The 23982-nt window shown below is 40.4% G+C and overlaps 1 protein-coding gene across 1 annotated transcript in view; it reads left to right on the forward strand.

Moving 5' to 3' along the window:
* The window catches only part of LOC137280757 (uncharacterized), a 100734-nt gene that overhangs the window by 16529 nt on the left and 60223 nt on the right, over positions 1-23982 (forward strand). The window contains exons 8-24 of the mRNA XM_067811973.1: positions 364-591; positions 1240-1473; positions 2562-3616; positions 7739-7833; positions 8704-8866; positions 9270-9351; positions 10968-11186; positions 11913-12173; positions 13539-13790; positions 14244-14412; positions 15073-15319; positions 16041-16155; positions 17033-17263; positions 19918-20217; positions 21466-21720; positions 22632-22999; positions 23560-23592. Of these exons, the coding sequence (XP_067668074.1) occupies positions 364-591; positions 1240-1473; positions 2562-3616; positions 7739-7833; positions 8704-8866; positions 9270-9351; positions 10968-11186; positions 11913-12173; positions 13539-13790; positions 14244-14412; positions 15073-15319; positions 16041-16155; positions 17033-17263; positions 19918-20217; positions 21466-21720; positions 22632-22999; positions 23560-23592 (4307 nt within the window). The remainder of the gene's footprint in view (positions 1-363; positions 592-1239; positions 1474-2561; positions 3617-7738; positions 7834-8703; positions 8867-9269; positions 9352-10967; positions 11187-11912; positions 12174-13538; positions 13791-14243; positions 14413-15072; positions 15320-16040; positions 16156-17032; positions 17264-19917; positions 20218-21465; positions 21721-22631; positions 23000-23559; positions 23593-23982) is intronic.

The raw sequence follows: 23982 nt of genomic DNA on the forward strand, positions 1-23982 counted from the left end.
TACAATTTTCTCAATGCTATCATTATCGTAAATCTGAGTTGAAGGATAGGTTACAATTTTCTCAATGCTGTGATTATCGTAAATCTGTGTTGAAGGATAGGTTACAATTTTCTCAATGCTATGATTATCGTAAATCTGTGTTGAAGGATAGGTTACAATTTTCTCAACTGCATGGCTATCAAAAAATTGTGTTGAAGTAGTGGCTTGCAGTCATCTTAGAGCTACAATGATCATAACTTGAATTTGAAATCATGCAATCATCTCAATGCTACAACCATCATACGAGCCACTCATTTTCAGAACTACTTATTCTATATTAATGTGTCAGGCAAGTATAGTAATGTACCCTGTCTGTCCACACAGTGCTGTGAGTTCAGCCAAGGACTGCGTCCATGTCCAAACCAGTCAGTGTCCTGAGGCTATCAAGAGAAGGCTCCACACAGTGGTGACAGTTCTACAGAAGCTGACTGCTAAGGACTGTTGCCTGAAGGCTCAGTCGAAGACCTGTGACCCCGCCGCTGCCGTCACATGCGTCTTGGATATCCATCACCTGGCCAAGATGCCAGCCCCAGACTGGGAAGGAATCTGCAAGTAAGTGCTGGTACCTGCCATCGACTGCTGGAAGGTATTAGTTCCCACACACATATAGCTTCCTTGAAACGGAAATATTGAGCACACAATTTTTTTCAAAGGATAAATGTCTTTGAAAAGAAGGGACATGAATGCAGGTTATTATCTGAGAAACAATAATGTTTGTATTTTGCTAAAAATATGCAGAATTGGTCGTTAAATTGTTTTTGTTCAGTACCAAATGATTCTCCGCCATGTCATACTATACGCTAGTTGTGTTTCATGGGCTGATGATGCACCTTTGTAACGAAACATGTTAATGTTTGCGTTCCAGTAAAGTGGTTATGAAGTTCGAGAAATAGATCTGTGAAGACTGGAATAGAATCGATCTTCAACAACCCATGCTTGTACTAAAAGGTCACTGACAGGGGGTCAGGATCGCTGACTTGGTTGACACATGTCACTGTATCCCATTGCATAGGTCAGTGTTCATGCTGTTGATCACTGGATGGTCCAGACTCGATTATTTATAGACCGCCGCCATATAGTGGGAACATTGCTGAGTGAGGTGTAAAACTAAACTCACTCACTAGTAGGAATATATGGTGTGTGTTTGGCTCTATTTACTAGGTGCTTACTCACTAACTTATGTGCTGTTGTCCTTGTTAGGAAAGTTAACCCATCCATGGAGTGCATGAGGAGCTTCACGGAAACCTGTGAGGAGTGCGAGAAGGACACTATTCATTACATTGTGGAGCGTCTCGACCGTGACATCGTGGACACCTGCAGGCGACCCCCAGAGGGCATGTGTAAAGTGACAAAGGCTCTCACCTGTGTCGAGAATCTCAAAACTTTTGCTGCTCTCAGAGACTCTTCAGAAAACTGGGAGGACTTTACCTGTCTGTAAGTTGATTATTGGAGGGTTTCATGTATGTGATTAGATTCTGGGAGACTTCAAATGTATGTGATTAGATTCTGGGACACTTCAAATGTGTCTGATTATATTATGGGAGACTTCAAATGTATGCAAGTAGATTATGGGAGACTTCAAATGTATGTGATTAGATTGTGGGAGACTTCAAATGTATGCGAGTTGATTTTTAGGGACTTCACTTGTGAGAAGATTAAGGAAGGACTTTACATGTGTGTGGATTAAGGGAGGACTTTACATATGAGTAGATTATGGGGACTTTACCTGTGAGTAGATTATGGGGACTTCACCTGTGAGTAGTTTAAGGGAGGACTTTACATGTGAGCGGATTAACAGAGGACTTTACGTATGAGTAGATTGTTGGGACTTAACCTGTGAGTAGATTATGGGGACTTAACCTGTGAGTAGATTATAGGAGGGCTTCTCTCATCTGGAATGAGAGTACATTATCCACATCTGTTGTAATTAAGAATCTTTGCATAGTCAGAAAGTACTGTGGTTTTCCTTCCAAAATTTACCCTCTGTGAGAGTTGAAAATGCTGGAGTAGTAAATATTTGCTTCAACTATTTTGCAGCTAATAGAAAATGCTTGAATCCATTGAATAAAAGGACATGCTTTCATGTGAAAAAAATGACAAAACCTTAATTTGCTAGGCCCTTAGTACGAAACATTGGCATTAACTAACATTCTTTCTCTTGTCCTATGCTGCTGATGTCTGGATTGTCTGGTCCAGAGTCGATTATTTACAGACTGCTGCCATACAGTCAAGATATTGCTGAGTGCAGCGAGAAACTAAATTCACTCAGTCACTCTCTCTTCCCTCATTGTTAGAATTGGTCTTCAGTAACCCATGTTTGTTGTAGAGATGAGGGTTTAGATAAGTCGCTGACTTCCATGTTGCGAGTCATTGCAGTCCATCACATGACATCAGTCCATGGAATTTTCATTATTAAACACTCACAAACTTCAAACTTTCCAAACTCTCTCTCCCTCTCTCTTTCTCTCGCTCTCTTATATATATATATCACTCACTCAATCACTCCGTCACTCACATTCCAGGAAGGTTCAGCAGGCTGAGACTTGCATCTCCGAGTATACGAAGGAGTGTGACAGAGATGTCAAGTTCACTCTTGAGTATCAGCTGAGCAAGGTGGTTCGATTCATGGAGGCTGAGGGATGCAGGAAAGTGGACACCACTCAGAACTGTGTCAACGTCCTCCTCAAACGCATTGAGGACATCATCGGCTATGACCCCAAGAATGCCAGCAACACAAGATGTGTAATCCCTGGCATGACAGTTCCTGGCAGCCTGAAACTGGAAGAGTGCCAAGTCAGCATCACATGTGACAATGGGTTTGTGGCACGGCCCCGAGCAGCTGATGTAGATGACAGCACTGTACTGGGGTTCACTGAGTGGACCTGTGTTCCACAGTGTAATGATGGCACCAAGCTCAGACTTGTAGGAGAGAAAATGGGATCTCGTGAATCTGGGAAAGATGACAGCAAGAAGTCTTGGCAGTGCATTGATGACAAGAATAGCAAGCAGAGTGGTATGAATAGCAAGGAAACAGGGAAGAATAGCAAGGAAACAGGGAAGAATAGCAAAGAAGCTGGAAAGAATAGCAAGGAAACAGGAAAGGAATCCGGTATTAACAGCAAGGAAACCGGAAAGAACAGCAAGGAAACCGGAAGGAATAGCAAAGAAGCCGGAAAGAACAGCAAGGAAACCGGAAAGAACAGCAAGGAAACTGGAAAGAATAGCAAAGAAGCCGGAAAGAACAGCAAGGAAACCGGAAAGAATAGCAAGGAATCCGGCAAGAACAGCAAGGAAACCGGAAAGAACAGCAAGGAAACAGGAAAGGAAACTGGAGTTAATAGCAAGGAAACTGGAAAGAATAGCAAGGAAACAGGAAGGAATAGCAAGGAAACAGGAAAGAATAGCCATAGTTCAAAGAAGGTACTTTACAAGACCCGTCTGGAGAAGCTCTGTGCAGAGGCACAGGTGGCCTGGAGCTGTGTGGAGCATGAGCTCAAGGACAAGACAGACAGCAGGTCAACCACCTTATTTGAGACAGTGTCAGGACTGTGGGAGATTGCCCTGAAAATGTGTGATGGTGAGTGGAGGAAAATATGTTCTATGTATCCATTACTGGCAAATTGTACTCTTTTGAAGCAGTGAGTGGTGTCATACATCAGATTTGGGATGATTGGCTTTGTTTGGGTTTGAATTGGAACCATGTGATATTGAACAAACTTTATGGATACAACTTCTTATGTTTTGTTAGTTGGATGTTTCAACATAGAATCCTGGACCATTATCACAGTGTCTATTGAAGAACGCGTGATTGTGTGATTCGTGCTAACAATGATCGAATCATCCCTCATAAAAACAACAGAGCATGAACTGTCACGCATAGTAATTTGCTGCCTGCCTACCTTTCGAAAAACATACGAAAAAAGTTTTATATTGACAAGGAATGACTTTTTAAATCGGAGTGGACCACAGAGTCAACTTCAAGTGACAACATGTAAACATAACAGAGTAACCTCCCTCAAAACTGTATCGATATTTAGTTTTTGAAAGTATCAGTTTAAGTAGGTTTATGTAAAGTTTTCATTTTGCAACTGTATCATGTGTCTTGATGTGACAAGAGTTATAAATGATTATTTTCCATGCACAAAGATGGAAATTTAGAACTCTTTAATCTCTGAGAATCAAAAATACTTATCATAATTATAAAATATGAAATATCAATGTTGAAAAATGTAGCTACATTTGCACAATAATACTGCGAAAAGAGTTATCATATATTGAATCATGACATGGGTATCAGGATACATATTGAATCATCAGATGGGTATCGTGATACGTATTGAATCATGACATGGGTATTGTGATAAGTATTGTATCATGACATGGGGGATCATGATACGTATTGAATCATGACATGGGGGATCGTGATAAGTATTGAATCGTGACATGGGTATTGTGATAAGTATTGAATCATGAAATGGGTATCATGATAAATATTGAATCACGAGATGGGTATCGTGATACGTATTGAATCATGAGATGGGTATCGTGATAAGTATTGAATCATGACATGGGTATCGTGATAAGTATTGAATCATGACATGGGTATCGTGATAAGTATTGAATCGTGACATGGGTATTGTGATAAGTATTGAATCATGACATGGGTATCAGGATACGTATTGAATCATGACATGGGGATCGTGACACGTATTGTATCATGACATGGGGGATCGTGATAAGTATTGAATCGTGACATGGGTATCGTGATAAGTATTGAATCGTGCCATGGGTATTGTGATAAGTATTGAATTATGACATGGGTATCGTGATACATATTGAATCATGACATGGGGGATCGTGATAAGTATTGAATCATGACATGGGTATCATGATACGTATTGAATCATGAGATGGGTATTGTGATATGTATTGAATCATGACATGGGTATCGTGATAAGTATTGAATCGTGACATGGGTATTGTGATAAGTATTGAATCATGACATGGGTATCGTGATAAGTATTGAATCATGAGAAGAGGTATCGTGACACGTATTGTATCATGACATGGGGGATCGTGATAAGTATTGAATCGTGACATGGGTATCGTGATAAGTATTGAATCATGAGATAGGCATCGTGATATGTATTGAATCATGACATGGGTATCGTGATAAGTATTGAATCATGAGATGGGTATCATGATACATATTGAATCGTGACATGGGTATCGTGATAAGTATTGAATCGTGCCATGGGTATCTGGATACGTATTGAATCATGACATGGGTATCGTGATAAGTATTGAATCGTGACATGGGTGTTGTCATAAGTATTGAATCATGACATGGGTGTCAGGATACGTATTGAATCATGACATGGGTATCGTGATAAGTATTGAATCATGACATGGGTATCTGGATACGTATTGAATCATGACATGGGTATCGTGATAAGTATTGAATCGTGACATGGGTATTGTGATAAGTATTGAATCATGACATGGGTGTCAGGATACATATTGAATCATGAGATGGGTATCGTGATAAGTATTGAATCATGACATGGGTGTCAGGATACGTATTGAATCATGACATGGGTATCGTGATAAGTATTGAATCATGACATGGGTATCTGGATACGTATTGAATCATGACATGGGTATCGTGATAAAGTATTAAATCATGACATGGGTATCTGGATACGTATTGAATCATGACATGGGTATCTGGATACGTATTGAATCATGACATAGGTATCGTGATAGGTTTGAATCATGACATGGGTATCGTGATAAGTATTGAATCATGACATGGGTATCGTGATACGTATTGAATCGTGACATGGGTATCTGGATACGTATTGAATCATGACATGGGTATCGTGATAAGTATTGAATCATGACATGGGTATCGTGATAAGTATTGAATCATGACATGGGTATCGTGATACGTATTGAATCATGACATGGGGGATCGTGATAGGTATTGAATCATGACATGGGTATCATGATACATATTGAATCATGAGATGGGTATCGTGATACGTATTGAATCATGAGATGGGTATCGTGATAAGTATTGAATCGTGACATGGGTATTGTGATAAGTATTGAATCATGACATGGGTATCGTGATAAGTATTGAATCATGAGATGGGTATCATGATAAGTATTGAATCATGAGATAGGTATCGTGATATGTATTGAATCATGACATGGGTATCGTGATACGTATTGAATCATGACATGGGTATCATGATGCATATTGAATCGTGACATGGGTATTGTGATAAGTGTTGAATCATGAGATGGGTATCATGATACGTATTGAATCATGAGATGGGTATCGTGATATGTATTGAATCATGACATGGGTATCGTGATATGTATTGAATCATGACATGCGTATCGTGATACGTATTGAATCATGACATGGGGAATCGTGATAAGTATTGAATCGTGACATGAGTATTGTGATAAGTATTGAATCATGAAATGGGTATCATGATAAATATTGAATCACGAGATGGGTATTGTGATACGTATTGAATCATGAGATGGGTGTCAGGATACGTATTGAATCATGAGATGGGTATCGTGATACGTATTGAATCATGACATGGGTATCGTGATACGTATTGAATCATGACATGCGTATCGTGATACGTATTGAATCATGACATGGGGGATCGTGATAAGTATTGAATCGTGACATGGGTATTGTGATAAGTATTGAATCATGAAATGGGTATCATGATAAATATTGAATCACGAGATGGGTATTGTGATACGTATTGAATCATGAGATGGGTGTCAGGATACGTATTGAATCATGAGATGGGTATCGTGATACGTATTGAATCATGAGATGGGTATCGTGATACGTATTGAATCATGAGATGGGTATCGTGATACGTATTGAATCATGACATGGGGGATCGTGATAAGTATTGAATCGTGACATGGGTATTGTGATAAGTATTGAATCATGAGATGGGTATCGTGATACGTATTGAATCATGAGATGGGTATCGTGATACGTATTGAATCATGACATGGGGGATCGTGATAAGTATTGAATCGTGACATGGGTATTGTGATAAGTATTGAATCTTGACATGGGTATCAGGATACATACTGAATCATGAGATGGGTATCGTGATACGTATTGAATCATGAGATGGGTATCGTGATACGTATTGAATCATGAGATGGGTGTCATGATAAGTATTGAATCATGAGAAGGGGGATCGTGATAAGTATTGAATCATGACATGGGTATTGTGATAAGTATTGAATCATGAGAAGGGGGATCGTGATAAGTATTGAATCGTGACATGGTTGTTGTGATAAGTATTGAATCATGGGTTGGATATTGTGATAAGTACTGAATCGTGACATAGGTATCGTGATAAGTATTGAATCATGAGTTGGATATTGTGATAAGTACTGAATCATAAGACGGGTATCTTGAGAGGTAAAAGATTGTGCCACTGGTATCATTATACATATTGAATCGTGACATGGTTATTGTGGTACATATCAATTCATGAAACTTCTGTATCATGACATCCCTATTATTAAATATATGGCAAGAGGTGAGTCTCTCACAGCTATCATTTGTTTGTACAAGATCAGGTCAGTTGTACATGTTTTCAGGTTCTTACAGGTTATTGCCAACCTCGTGTAACTGTTTCAGCCAAAGAGGAACCTTCTCGCTGCTACACCTGTGACAATGCTCTCACCAATGACGCATGTAACCTCAACACAGAGGAGTGTAACTCAACACAGTCTGTAAGTACACGAAAACATGCAGGTGCCCCTTCACACATTGTCTTAACAACCACACCTAGACACGCACAACGTAGTATGGTCACACACGTACAGTACACCTTGATGTGCACAACATAGTGCGGTCACACACGTACAGTACACCTTGATGTGCACAACATAGTACAGTCACACACATACAGTACACCTTGATGTGCACAACATAGTGCAGTAACACACGTACAGTACACCTTGATGTGCACAACATAGTGCGGTCACACACATACAGTACACCTTGATGTGCACAACATAGTGCGGTCACACATGTACAGTACACCTTGATGTGCACAACATAGTGCGGTCACACACGTACAGTACACCTTGACATGCACAACATGGTATGGTCACACACATACAGTACACCTTGATGCGCACAAGGTAGTACGGTCACACGTACAGCACACATTGACGCACACAGCGTAGTACGGTCACACACGTACAGTACACCTTGATGCACACAAAGTAGTATGGTCACACACGTACAGTACACCTTGATGCACACAATGTAGTACGGTCACACATACAGGTTGTACCTTGATACATGCTGTTTGTTAACACACTGCCAATACTTTACAAAGGCTTTACTTACAAAAACAAGTCCCTGACAATGTTTTGAATTATTCCATAGGTCTTGTCTCATCCTGATTCTATCCTTATCTTATGCATGTGTAAAATTTTACATTACTTCAGATAATCAGGTTATAAATATAAAATGAAAGTAATAACAAGCCTTCCCTATTGTTGGTTAGAAAGAAGTTTTTTTCATATTTGGCAATAACACAGTTCATTCCTGACCTATTAGAGAGATCTATAGCTAAGTGTTATCTTGTACAGGTATGCATGACAAGAGTTAAACACGACGAATCACGAGTGATCACGTCCTTGAGCAAGAGCTGTGTGGCAGAAGCCCATTGTATACCTGGATGCATCGATGACAATTGCACCTATTGCTGCACAGGGCCATTGTGCAATGCCGGGGCGGAGGGACCTATCAAACGTAAGTCAGGGACATGTGGGAGAGAAACATTTCTCAGTTGTCACTGATTCTTCCACGGTAACTGTTTTGAGGATTTCATTCCCAGTAGCTTTTGCATGTTGTATAGAGAAAACATTTAGATGATGTGAGGCAAGCTGCTTGGTATTAGGGGCATCAGTGAAGATGATGTGTCTAATTTACTGCATCCTCCTCCTCCTCCTCATCAACATCATCATCGTCATCTTCATCATCATCATCATCATCATCATCATCATGATTATCATCATCAGTTATTCAACAGTATGATGAATATTCTTGCTCTCTGGCCAACTATGAAACACTGGTGATCATGAAGATCACTGGCCAGTTCTAGGACTTCCAAAACTTACGTTCTAATTCTAGCACTGTTTCTTATATTCTGCAGCGGTCTGTTCCCTGAGCTATGCAGCCAAGTGTGCATTTAGACTGGCTACAAGTCTCTCTTCTAACAAGGAGATTCAGTGCAGGTATGTCTCCAATTGTTCCTTGATGTAGGTTTGTCCATGTAAGTCTTCTGATTAGATTTGAGTTGTCTCTTGATGTAAGGCCATCCATATATGTCTCCAGACTAGACTTAAGTTGTCTCTTGATGTAAGGCCATCCACATATGTCTACAGAATAGACTTAAGTTGTCTCTTGATGTAAGGCCATCCACATATGTCTCCAGACTAGACTTAAGTTGTCTCTTGATGTAAGGCCATCCACATATGTCTCCAGAATAGACTTAAGTTGTCTCTTGATGTAAGGCCATCCACATATGTCTCCAGACTAGACTTAAGTTGTCTCTTGATGTAAGGCCATCCACATATGTCTACAGAATAGACTTAAGTTGTCTCTTGATGTAAGGCCATCCACATATGTCTCCAGACTAGACTTAAGTTGTCTCTTGATGTAAGGCCATCCACATATGTCTACAGAATAGACTTAAGTTGTCTCTTGATGTAAGGCCATCCACATATGTCTCCAGACTAGACTTAAGTTGTCTCTTGATGTAAGGCCATCCACATATGTCTCCAGAATAGACTTAAGTTGTCTCTTGATGTAAGGCCATCCACATATGTCTCCAGACTAGACTTAAGTTGTCTCTTGATGTAAGGCCATCCACATATGTCTCCAGAATAGACTTAAGTTGTCTCTTGATGTAAGGTCATCCACATATGTCTACAGAATAGACTTAAGTTGTCTCTTGATGTAAGGCCATCCACATATGTCTCCAGACTAGACTTAAGTTGTCTCTTGATGTAAGGCCATCCACATATGTCTCCAGAATAGACTTAAGTTGTCTCTTGATGTAAGGCCATCCATATATGTCTCCAGAGTAGACTTCAGTTGTCTCTTGATGTAAGGCCATCCACATATGTCTCCAGAATAGACTTAAGTTGTCTCTTGATGTAAGGTCATCCATATATATATGTCCAGACTAGATTTGAGTTGTCTTCACATATCCCATGAGTTCTATTCTGCATACCATTCAAGTGAAGTCCATTGAGGATGTATCACTTGCTGTGTATTGCTCTCGACTGCATATTTCTAAGAATTTTCATGTCAAAACATTACACAGGCTAAAACGCTTTGTTTATAAGTCTATTACACATGAGGGATGGTAGGGTAGCCTAGTGGTTAAAGTGTTTGTTCATCATCGTGAAGACCCGGTTTCGATTCCGCACATATAATACACTCGTATAACATGTTAAGCCCGTTTCTGGTGTCCCGTTGCAATATTGATGGAATGTTGTAGAATGCAGAGTAAAACCATACTCACTCATTGACTCAATATTACCTGTGAAATATTAAAAATTAATTTAAGGAATGTCTGCCACTGGCATGGTCAGTCTTGAATGCATTTCTTACAAGAGTCTTATGTCACCTGCTTGCAACATTCATTAGTTTGAAATATCAAACGTCAAATATGTTTGGCATTCACTCTCGTTGCTTACTGATTTCGCTCAGTAAAATTTGTAGGTGCATATGATGTCCAGAAAATACTCTTGATTGCACTCTACACAATTGTGAATTGCTTTCCTTCCAAATGCATGTATTGTTATTATTATCATTATCCCAGCCAATGTGTCCATGTTTCCAGTGTGTTTGAGGCTGAGCTGAAATGCATGAGAGAAGTTCGTGAACAGTGTGTCTCTGACACTCAGAGCAGACTGTTCCAGCTGACTGAGACTCTCTACCAGTCTGTCTCCTTCAAGAAGTGCAAGGTGCTACTAGCGCCACCTACCTGCAGTGTACACAGTGTTGTCTCCCTTGGACTGATGCTGTTAGCCCCAGAGGCGAGGAAGGAGGATGTTTGTAGGTGAGTTATCTTCAGGAAGCGTATGAGCTTCAATTTTTATTTGTATGCTTTAATTATTATGTATTTTATTTATCATTATCTTTTCTATTACTATTTATCTAATTTTTCCCCAGTTATTTGCTTACAAAAATGTTCATGTTCCATTTAACCATCAGTTCTGTTAGAAGTATTCTTGATATTATTTTTACATTCAACACCAATGTTAACCTAAAGGAATCTTCAAATTAAGTCAGTTTAGTCGACTGCTTGCAAACAAAATGACCACATTTGGTCGTTTTCCATCTGACAAACTTTATTGTCAAGTGGACAGGGCATTGAAACAGAGAATATAAATAGATTGGTTTGTGTGTTCCCTAGCAACAACATCTAAAGGTAATACCACTTGTTAGTTTTTATTATGGACTCATCTTTAAGGGATAAGAATGAAGACTTTTCAGCTTGCAGTCAGTATTCTGCTTCATTAAATCCAGTACAGATGTGAATTTTCTGCAGAATCAGGGGAATTTTGTTTCATTTTGAAGTTTTGGATATCGATGTATATCTGCAATAACAAACCCCAAGGACCAATGGCTAAATGTTCAATGTTTTTGTGCTTTGCAGATCTTATGTCTGATATTAACAACATAGATGTTCAATAATCTTTATCATGACATTAAACCCGATTTGACCTCAACTTATATTTTGTCATGACTCAAGTATCGACATTAATGACAATTGTGATTTCAGGAACTACGATGCAACCATGTTAGCTGTGACACATGCTAAGAAAACTACTGCATGTTCTGGAGATATCATAGAACGAGTCGATGTTGCCATGACCTTGATCCGGACTCAGCTCCGTGGTTACGGTTGTCGGGGAATTGATGGATTCCGTCTCGACTGTGACAAAGAGAAAGAGTGCAGTATTGAGAAAGCCTCTGAGTGTTTCAAGGGTGTAGGCCGTCTGGTGGCCACCCAGAAATGGTCAGACAAGAAGGAAGTGTGCAGGTATGGTTTCTAATATTTGTTGTCATTGTGGTCCTGGGATACACTTAGTTCACTGCAGCTGATCTTTTTGGCCCCAGGAACCTTGTAGCTCAGTGGTCAGATTTGATGATTTGACTGATTATGTGTCATCTTGGCAACTTTGGTTGTTCATCGTAATGTAGATCACTAGTGTGTCCCAGACTTCAGCCCATCATTGGAGTTAGTCAGTGAATATTGTTTAATGCCCCATCAGCAATGTTGCAGGTATTTGTATCAATCCATCATCAGAACATTAGTCCATGCAAACAAAACTTATTCTCAGTTTGTACAGCAAGACATGTTAAATTTCGGATTACACTTTCTCAGTAAAACAGATTTTGGTACTTTTGTTGGATTTGAATTTTGCCTTGGATTCAAATCCACAATCTCAGAGTCAGGCACTTAAAGAAATGCTGTCGTACTCTGACTCTGGGAGTGTGGATTCAAATCCTGGATGTGACTCGACCCAACAAAAGTACCAGAATCTTTACTGTACTGAGAAAGTTAACCCAATCGTAACATGTTACTTTTGAGTACTTTCTCAATAACATTGTGTATTCACAGTTTGTACAACTCTTTGAACAGGTTGGTTGGCAGTTTCTTCAGTATAAGTCAGGACCTCTCCTTTACATATTGATCTGTGTGCTAAAATCATGGTAACTTAGTCTTACGCTCGTACGACAGGTGAAGAACTCAGAAGGCTTTTTGGATGTTGCAGTGAATGCTGTGAAACTGAGACCTGTGTCATTGATGATATTGCCCATCACAGATCAAGTGGGATATGTTTCTGATACTGTCACAGTAACATAAACTGACATATCACCCTCAGTTTGTACAGCAAGATGTTATATTTGGGATTACACTTTTTTAGTTAAATACAGATTTTTGTAGGGTTTGAATTTTGTCAGGGATTCAAACCCACACTATCAGTCTAAAAAATGCTGGCATACACTGACTCTGAGAGTGGGTTCAAATCCTGGATGTGACTCAACCGAACAAAAGTTTGGGAGTCTGTACTCTACTGACGCAGTTATAACATGTCTTACTATTGACCACTTTCTAAATAGCATTGTGTATTCACAATTTGTACAGTTCTTTGAACAGGTGGTGGGCAGTCAGGATCCTTCTTTATGTTATGATCTATGTACTGAGATCAATGTAAGTTGAATAGCTTAGCACAGCTGTATGCTCCTATGACAGATGAAGACCTCCCATGGCTCTGTGTGATGTTGTCGCCTACTATGAAACAGAGATGTGTGATGATATTGCCCATCATGGATCAAGTGTGACATGTTTCTGATACTGTCACAGTAATATAAATTGACGTATCACCCGCTTACTTTGCAGGAAGTATCTGGAGATCCGCTCATGTCTGGAGAGTAGTCGTAATGGATGTACAGACAGGAAGACCATGACTGTTGCAAACAATCTGTGGGAGCAGTTTGAGTCCGCTACCAAGGTTGTTGCTGACCGATGTGAAGCGGAGATCAAGGCTGCGTCATGTGACTCTGATGACCATGAGATCAAGTGCAGACCAATGGATGCCATCACCAAGTGCTTCAATGGCTTCAGTTTGCGCAGTGTGTTCTCAGAATGCCAGTGAGTCAGACCTTTCATATTGGTTGTTTTCAATCCGGGAATATGCCCATGGTTGAAAAGTGTAAGGTCCTTGTGTAAAGTCTATGCGTATTATAATCTGTGTGCGTGCGTGCGTGCGTGCGTGCGTGCGTGCGTGCGTGCGTGCGTGCGTGCGTGCGTGCGTGCGTGCGTGCGTGCGTGCGTGCGTGCGTGCGTGCGTGCGTGCGTGCGTGCGTGCGTGCGTGCGTGCGTGCGTGCGTGCCAGTTTTGCATGATAATTACATTCCAAATGTGTTGTGAAACTGTACATATTCAACAAGAAGTGATACAACCGTTGTATACTGTGTAACCCAGCAGTTAAACCATTCAGTCATCACACCAAAGGCCTGGGTTGAATATGCATACAATGTGTGTATCCTTTTTCTGGCATCAGATGGAATAGTCCAAGTAAAGAGTACGAGCGTGATTTTTCAGGAACCTGAAGCTAGCCCACAGCTGTATAATGAGGGAGACTGCCAACTGTCTGCCTATCCAGAGGAAGCTGTCTATGACGTTGTTGTATCTCCAACCTGACATGCCCGCCATCATGGCACGCTGCGGAAACATGCCTGATCCGGAGGTCAAGGTCACTCCATACACACAGGTACACACAAGCTTCACTCATGAAAATATGATCTTAGTTCAGCTAAACAAAAAGCTTAGGATATACTGTTACAGGACACTTCAGAACAACCTTTCACAAATTTGGACCTACCTCTGAAATGACCAACAAGCGTATAATGTTTGTAACTATGGGCCCTGACACAAGCTGATCATGTTTGTAACTGCCCTGACACAAGCTGATCATGTATGTAATGGCACAGACAGAAGCTGATAACGTTTGTAATGGCACAGACACAAGCTGATCATGTTTGTAATGGCACAGACAAAAGCTGATAATGTTTGTATCTGCAGACAAAAGCTGATAATGTTTGTATCGGCACAAACAGAAGGTGATAAAGTTTGTAGTGGCACAAACAGAAGGTGATAATGTTTGTAGTGGCACAGACAGATGCTGATAATGTTTGTGGTGGCACAAACTGAAGGTGATAATGTTTGTAGTGGCACAGACAGATGCTGATAATGTTTGTAACAGCCCTGACAGAAGCTGATAAAGTTTGTAACTGACATCACTGACCCAAGCTGATAATATTCATAACTACAGCTCTGAGCATAAAATATTTCATCACTTCATCAAATCTAAAGATGTTAATAGCTGATCCTGAAAGCTGGTTGAATTTAATGGGTTTTTGATTTGTTCAAGGTCTTGTCCTGTATGGGTGATTTTGCTGTGAGTCTCAAGAAGGCACTGATGTCTCCAAGTGAATCTCTCACCACTGTTTGTACAGCCAGTATCGAGGTGGTGCAAAGGTGTATGGCCCACTTGGATTTGCACAAACAGGCCAAGTTGTCTCCCCTTGAAAAGCTCTATCTCAGAAATACATACATGACCTTGCAGTATTTAGAAGATGCAGTTTGTGAGGATGCAGAACCCAAGCCAGTTCTGAACGGTTGGTAACATATACAGCTGTCGTGTCATATCACAAATAGGTCTGTGTTTTGACTGGTACATTTGTTGGCAATATATTAGTAATAGTCCACTCATATGGTGCTCTTGTCCAGGCTCATTGCCTGCTCACAGGACTACTTGCACCACTACGCTCGGTCATAGGACACTATCGTACTTTCCAAAACTTTTCAACTCCCTGGGGAACATAACTCCATGCTGCCTGTAAGGCGCAATGAACTAAACACTTGCATTGCCAGCACATCCTCATAGGTACCCATTTTGCAGCTGGGCGAACTGAGACAATGTGGATATGTATCTTGTCCCAGGATACTATGCAAATATGCCCACCTCGATACCTGAACCTAGGTGCCATGGATTGAACCTGGGCCTTTGGTGTAATAGGCAGATGCCTTACCATTGCACTATTGTGCTCCATAGGGTTACAAGTATCTGCAACTTGCTGTAATTTTAACCCCAAATACTGATAGTCTGTAATGATTTTGCAATATTTACTCTATGTAGTGCAGAATATCAGAACAAAAGTGCTATTTTGGGTACAACTGATTATGTTTGGTTGACAGTGAAGACTTCTGCTGAGACCTTGATGTTTGGTTTGGACATGACTACAGCCACTGGATTAATGGCAGTAATGTAATAGAGGCAGTACTCTCAGAATTATTAACTGTTAAAAAAAACATGTACATTTGTATTTATCTTTTCAGTTTCTGATACATGTCTGAGTGGTTATGAGAAAGCTTCCACATGCCTGTCAGTTCAGACAATTGGCCTAATGATCCGTCCATTCCTGCCTACTACTGATGTGGCCTCTTTCTGTGGGTGAGTTCAGTGTGGATGACGTGAACAACAAATGAATTGAGTATCTAATGAGTTAAGCATCTCATGACTTTAGTATCGTATATATTTAGCATATTATGACTTGAGCATTGTATGAAATGAGCATCTTATGAGTTGTGCATTTTTTGACTGGAGCCTCTTATGGGCTGAGCATCTCATGACTTGAACATCTTTTGAGTGGAGCATCTTTGTAGTCCAGCATCTTTTGAGTTGAACATCTCATGACTTGAGCGTCTTATGAGTTGAGCATCTTTTGAGTTTTGCATCTTTTTCTTTGTGCATTTTATGACTTGAACATCATATGACTTGAGCATCTTATGAGTTCAGCATGGCATAATGCTAATGCTGGTCCCATTGTTTACTGAATTGACAAATTACATCTTCAAGTGTGTTTAGGTACTGTATACCGGAAAATTTTCGAGGTTAGTAATGCAACCCCAGTGACTTCCTGACATGCACTCTGTAATGCCTTCTTACCACTAATCTAAATGTTCAGTGACCCTCGAAAAAGCAACAATAAATGCAGTGTCGAGACTATTGAATTATTAATCCAGAAAATCATGCATTACCAAAAAATAAATAATTCAATCAGTGTCTTACGTGTCAAACCAACTGCCAATACACTTGATGTCACTCTCTTACCAAATGGAACTGCATCGGCGATAGGTGTTAAGAAAACAATATCATCTGAGAAATGTTGGCGTCATATTTGAACTCTGCCGACATGGGTTGTTTATCACAACAAAGGATCAAACATTTCTTTTCATTACTGATACTGCCGCCATGGACCGGAATTTCCGCTTCAAGTAAGAAGTTCATGCAGACCCATGCTGTAATGCTCCAACCTTCTTTGTTCCAGGAACTTTTATGAGATTGAGACTTGCGTAGAGACTAGCCTGGATTCATGTACACCAGAGGAGAGGGGTGCTGTTGGACAGTACCTCGAGGTCATACATGAAAAGTCTGTCAGCATATGCACGTCACAGATTCGAACCCGACAGACATGTTCCCCCCGTATTGCTAATGCTTGTCTGGTGAGTCTGTCAGCCTACATGGAGAGTGGAAACATCACACTGGCTGACCAGTGCAGGTAAGCTTGTAGCATTTGCATATCTCCAGATGTTTTACAGGGCACTATTCAGCCAAAAATCTGCAACAAGTAACTACGTGTCCAGGGGACTATGTTTCCTGAGTCATACATGTATCGCTATAAACTATTATCTTACCTCACACATGAATGTCACTTTCTCATTGGCTGAGAGCTATTCCATTATTTTCAATGTACCCCACTTACAGGTGATGTATTATTTTCAATATACACCGCTAGGAATCCTGAACTCTTCTGGTGCTTCATGGTAGTACTTCTTTGTCTCAAATAACATTGAATCAAGTACAGAAATTTCCGATATTTTGCGATTGTAATTCATTGGAAGGGAGATAACTCTAAATCTATTTACCTTGTGTCATCTGCGAAATGGCGATTTGCCTCACATTCAGCAGAAGTACTTCAAACAGTTCAAAATTAGAAATTCAGGTGTTCGGTAAGATAAATACATTGTTCACAGGTCCATCGGGGGCCATGGGCTTTTGTACCTTGGAGGTTTGTTTTAGTAATATATATCAATACAGATCAAGCATTTCCAAAGTAGTGGAATAAATTGTCACATTTTCCTGTAATCTCTCTTCATCATCTGTTTCCTCCTTGGTGTCATCATTTGTGTTATAATCTTTTTCAATCTTGTAAATTCAATATCCCCAACTTTTTTTCAATGGTATATATATATCCTCACATGCAAAAGTAATGCAAGCCAGGTATAAAGAATATATGTATGTAATTTTCAACATTAAATACAAGAAATACAAAAAGGTCAGATAGACAATAATTAAGAGATGGCATTTCACTGGCTTCCAAGACTGATTACATCATTAAGTTTTCGAAAGGTAATGGATCTCTCTGGTATTGATGGGCAATGTGACAATCATGTCGAGGGATGGTGAACCAAGGATGACAACTGTCGGATTAAAAAGACTTGACTGTACAAGAAATACAAAAGAGTCGGATAGACAATAATTAAGTGAAGACATTTCATTGGCTATCAAACTGATGACATCATTAACTTTTCGAAAGGGAAAGGGGTCGACAAGAATGGATCTTGCTGGTATTGATTGGCAATCATGTTGAGGGATGATGAACCAGGGATGACCACTACAAGGAAGGTCATCTGTTGTCTGTGTTGTGTTGTATCGATGCTAGACACAGTAAATCATGGTTATGTTTACATCGAAATGCCGGGCAACATCTTGTACAGGTACTGCAGCTTCTGAACACCCGATAGCCTGGTTCCTTTCAGTATGAGTGAGGCATGGCATTGTTGAACAAGGAGTGATAGACACAACTACTGTGCAGTCTACCCCTAACGGTGGTAATGCATGTACATGACACCCGCATGTTCATTGGTATGATGCATTTGGGTGATTCCTTTTATTGATATGTTTATATTCAGGCCTTCCAAGAGGCAACAAACCATACTGATAACAACTTCAGGCTTCACTACATGCCAAAAATTCATATCAGTTTAAGGTTCCAAGTTTGTTTCCTTCTTCCATAAAAAAATTGCATTTCTTATGCATGTGAGTATATTTATGCATACATTGGATTGCCGGGTCGTCTGTGTATTTCAAGACCGCCTCATTGAATGTGGTGCTTGGTGTTACCTTCGAACCTGGTACTGACGCTCAATGAGGTCACGGTTGGAGGCATTGTGGATCCATACTATTGCCTAAAAGGCAGTATGGGTTATCCGGGGTAATAATAAACCCATTTTATTTACAGTGTCCAGTGAGCAACATGTCAGATGGATACTAGGCATTACATAAATGAATTTTACAGATTAAAATGAAAATACAGTAAAGAGGGTTTCGGTGATTCTAGCACTTATTGTTGTTATCATTATTTTTATCATTGATGTAAGTGACATCTAGCCCTATGATGCTCATAGTCTGCTCTTGTCAATGAATGCCATAGATTACAGTTAGATGTTCATGGTACAATAAGTACTGATGAATGTTACTCAGCATATGTATTTAATCTTCACATACATTGCCAAACCCTGCAGAAATTCTGCACATGGATTTCTCGAAACTAGTTGCTAGCCTCCAGCAGACTCATGCCTGGATACATGATACTTGTTGTTGCCCTTCCTGCTACTCAGCGTTAACAGATATTACAACCACTCTGATTTTGGCAGTTACTTTTTTCTCAAATACAAACACTGTTGTCAAATCTGTCTTTAAAAATCTCTTCTTTTTTTTTTACAATGTTCAATTTCATAAGTTACAGGTGATTTATCTACCGTTTGACACTGGTAAAAGGATTCGGAATCTTAGCATGTAATCTTTGGGGTCTCAGTTGTGTATATACTGCATGTTATTTCACGAAGGTTTTCTGAATTCTTGTGTTCACACCTATGTAAGTGGTGAACCAAAATGGCTGCTCGCACCCCGACTCGAACCTGAATTTAAGCCAGGCACTGACTTCACTTTCATTAGATTCTGGGTTGGCATCTTGGCATTGACATAGAGACACAACAGGGTCTGTTCAACTAGGAGTCAGTATTCAGTGTCAGTATTTGGTATCCATGCTCAGTTGTGGCACTGAATCTCAGTGGGCCAGCTCAATAAAACTGGCATATGTCTTGACTAATGCTTGCTGTTTTCATCTCAGTGAAATTCTCTGCTTTGCAGAATGGTGGATACAATGCTTGCCTGCGTGAAGAACCACATCTTCGGATGTCAGGAAAACACAACACTTAACATTAGACACTCCCTCACAATTGTCATCAACAAGTATGGCAGTGCATGCCCCGCGGAAGTGAGGTCACTGATCTGCCAGAAGACCTCACCATCCACGGTAACCAAGACTGTCCCATCAACCACGATATCCACCTGTGGTCTGACAGACACTACTGCCATGGCAACATGCCTTGCCCCGTTGCCATCCCTGACAATACAGCCCAAACAGTTCTATGAGATACAGACCTGTAGGTGAGTACAGTGTCATTCTGCACTGAAGGGGTTACCATGGCAACATGCCTTGCCCTGTTACCGTCCCTGACAATACAGCCCAAACAGTTCTATGAGATACAGGCCTGTAGGTGAGTACAGTGTCATTCTGCACTGAAGGGGTTTCCATGGAAACATTGGTAGGACAGTGTTTGCCCGAGGCCAAACAATTTAGGAGTCATCATAACACTTTTGTGTGATGAGAGGGAGTCATGGACATATTTTTGGGAATCAGCTTCAGTTTGGAACTTTCATCAAGGCATCAACTGTGATTTTTTAAAGAGAATAAGAACCTAGATATGGCAAAGCAGGTATTTGATCATCACTGAGCAGTTACCTGGCAAGTAGTCTGAAGCAACAGCAAATTACAAGTATAGATTGTCTGACTAAGGGCCCAGCTGCATTGAGTCAACAATGATGCAAGCTTCTAAATTCACTACATATTACAGATCATTTGTGCACAGTTTTCTGTGTGTGGGCAAACACTGTTGGGATTCAAAACTTACAATATCATTGGAGTCCTAGAGATACTTCGTTGTGCAAATATAGAATCATTACCATATTCCAAGTTATCCTGCTGAAACAAAAGCGTTCATACAGGTCACTCTACAAATATATAATGTATCACCTTCATAGTTTCTGTAAGATACAATGTGTGAAGCCCATTTTCTGGTGTCCCCCGCCGTGATATTGCTGGAATATTGCTAAAAGCGGTGTAAAACTTAACTCACTCACTCAGTTTAAGGACTCGTAAATATATTTTGAAGGTCACCTGGGCAATCCTTTTTGGTCAGTGTAAATCCATGGCAATAGTCAGTGCATTGTCTGGTCCTGACTATAAATACAGGTGTACAGAATGTTACTTGTGCGTTACCCAATCTTTGGGACCAGGTTTACATAATTTTACTTGTATGTTACCCAGGGTGGTGAAGCAGGTGTGCAGAATGTTACATGTATATTACCCTTATTGCTTTACCATATGTACAGACTGTTACTTGTATGTTACCCAGGATGGTGGAGCAGGTGTACAGTCTGTTACTTGTATGTTACCCTGGGTGGTGAAGCAGGTATACAGACTGTTACTTGTATGTTACCCAGGGAGGTGGAGCAGGTGCACAGACTGTTACTTGTATGTTACCCTGGGTGGTGGAGCAGGTGTATAGAATGTTACTTGTATGTTACTAAGAGTGTTTTATCATGTGTACAGACTGTTACTTGTATGTTACCTAGGGTGCTGGACCACGTGTACAAATCTGTGAGGAAGTTGTCAGCGAACTGCTCAGAAGCGGAGTTGGCAACGGCATGGTCCACAATCCAGAGCGCAGCTAGTAGCATCAACGGCATTGATTTGCCTTGTGCAGATGACCAATCAGTGGACAGCATCAGACCAACCTGTCCACTAAGGGCTCCTACTTGCTCCGTCATGGGTGCCATTGCATGTCTCCGTGATGCCAGAGAGAGCTTCACCGGTTCCGATATGACGAAGTATGTTTTTGCATGTTGTTATATCATATATGTTATACACTTTTCAGTGTATATCTTATATCATATACCCATATCTTATACATTCTTATATATCTGGATAAGTATCAGGTCGTAGGAATCTTTCGCTGATTGTAGGAAGCAGCTTATATATGTTATATGTACCCATCATGTATCATGAGTACCAATCATGTGGACCCATCAGGTATCATGTGTACCCATCATGTATCACTGTTCATGGTATCTACTGGTCCATCACTGTGCTCTCCAGTAACCCTTGCTTGTCATAAGAGGCGGCTAACAGGATCAGATAGTCAGGCTGACTGACTTTATTGACACATGTCATCATATCCCAATTGCATAGATCAATGCTCATGCTATTGATCACTGGATTCTCAGGTGCAGACTCAATTATTTACAGACCACTGTCATATAGCTGGAATTTAGCTGAGTGCAATCACTTTTTCACCCCAGCAGTGGAGGAACTTAAGTGAATTGTTTAAACTCATAGGCTTTTCTTTCATCATGTTTTTTTTTCAACTTTATAGGTTGAATTGGCATTTTTGATGATTTGTTTTGGTAAGTGCATAAAGAAAGGTATCAGAATCTGCAAAGTTGTGTTGTACGTTGCATGTGATCTTTACACAACAAACCAACCAACTGGCCTTATTGTCCTACGCACGTCACACATCACGAACATAATGGTTTCCTGCACAATAATTACTACTGTTTAAAGCCAAGCCACCAGAACTCTTAGTCAGAATTGCTTCCCTTAGTTCAGGTAGGATCCACTGATATGTAATCAACATGTTTTCATTTTTTTTGCAGCTTGTACATTTGAGGCTCACTATGACATTCACTAACTCGCTTACTTGAGACATGTTTTTCAAGCAATGCGAACTCTCTGTTTCAAGTATTGCACGGGACAGTGCTTCCTGCGTGTGGGGTAATGTCACTGGCTGCAACTCGCTTCAAATGACCATCTTCAGCTTCTCTGTCACAAACATCTTTGACACAAGTTTGTCACTCACCCTTCCCAACGACACCACAGTGATGCCTTTCTACACCCTCCTCATCAACTTCAATGCCAGGGTCACTCTGGCACTCTCCAAGCCCAAGTACAGTCACCTGGATCTCTGTTTTGCTGCCAAGGCAACTCTGGCTGAGTTTGAGCAGGCGTTTGTGTCTGCTGGAGCTGACGAACTCGGGTTTGAGAAAGTCCTGATTCAGCGAGGAAGAACCATGTTGACACAGTTCACAAGCAGTGCTTGCAATGACTTCGGTGAGTAAATGTGTTAGGTGACTTTTGCATGGAGAAACTGAAATAGTCAGCTGTAATGAGAACACATTTTGCTTGACATTTTGAGGATGTTTTGAGTTGTTCATTCTTCTGAGTTGAAGTTATTTGCTCAGAGTTGTTCAGTGATCTCACTTGTTCATTGCTCTAACTTCTTCAGTGATCTGACTTGTTCATTGCTCTAACTTCTTCAGTGATCTGACTTGTTCATTGCTCTAACTTGTTCATTGATCTGACTTGTTCATTGCTCTGGCTTGTTCATTGATCTGACTTGTTCATTGCTCTGGTTTGTTCATTTTTGTAAGTTGTTCATTGTTCTGAGTTGTTCATTGTTCTAAGTTGCTCATTGTTCGGTGTTGCTCATTGTTCACAGATGTTCATTGTCCTGAGTTGTGCAGTGCATGAACATGTTTGCAGCCGTGATATCAGGCCCTCGCTGAATGTTTCAGACATCTTTTGTACTATATGAACAGTGTCCAGCATTCCTTCACAGCACAATATCTAAAACAATTATGTAAAAATGTTTCATTTTTCTTCCTTTTCAGATGTCCTAGATCAGGTCCTAGCCTATGAGGAAAGTGAGTTAACTCCTTCCAAACTCCTTAATACTCTTCATAAAGTAGGGAGAGCCATGTACTAGTCAATGAAACTGTTTGTCTGGGCTGTGTGTACTGGGGCCCTGGAGCTGATGATGAGCCATACCAGCCTGACAGTGCCAGGAATTCCCAGAATCCTCTCTGCTGCATTTTCAATATAAATCTGTAATAAGAACAACAATTTTGGTGACGTACAGTTTTAGACAGATGTAAGTTGTGATGAAAGTAATGAAACATACGTTTTGCTTTGGAAAGACGAATCTGGACGTTTGTTGTCTCAGTGTGATCTGTGGTTTCATAAAGTTTCAGTAATACATCATCATGAGTTTGTTAATTCTAGTTATAAGTGAAGTTGACTGTAGTCTGTTGTTG

The sequence above is a fragment of the Haliotis asinina genome, chromosome 4 (assembly GCF_037392515.1).
Source record: "Haliotis asinina isolate JCU_RB_2024 chromosome 4, JCU_Hal_asi_v2, whole genome shotgun sequence".
Taxonomy (NCBI): domain Eukaryota; kingdom Metazoa; phylum Mollusca; class Gastropoda; order Lepetellida; family Haliotidae; genus Haliotis; species Haliotis asinina.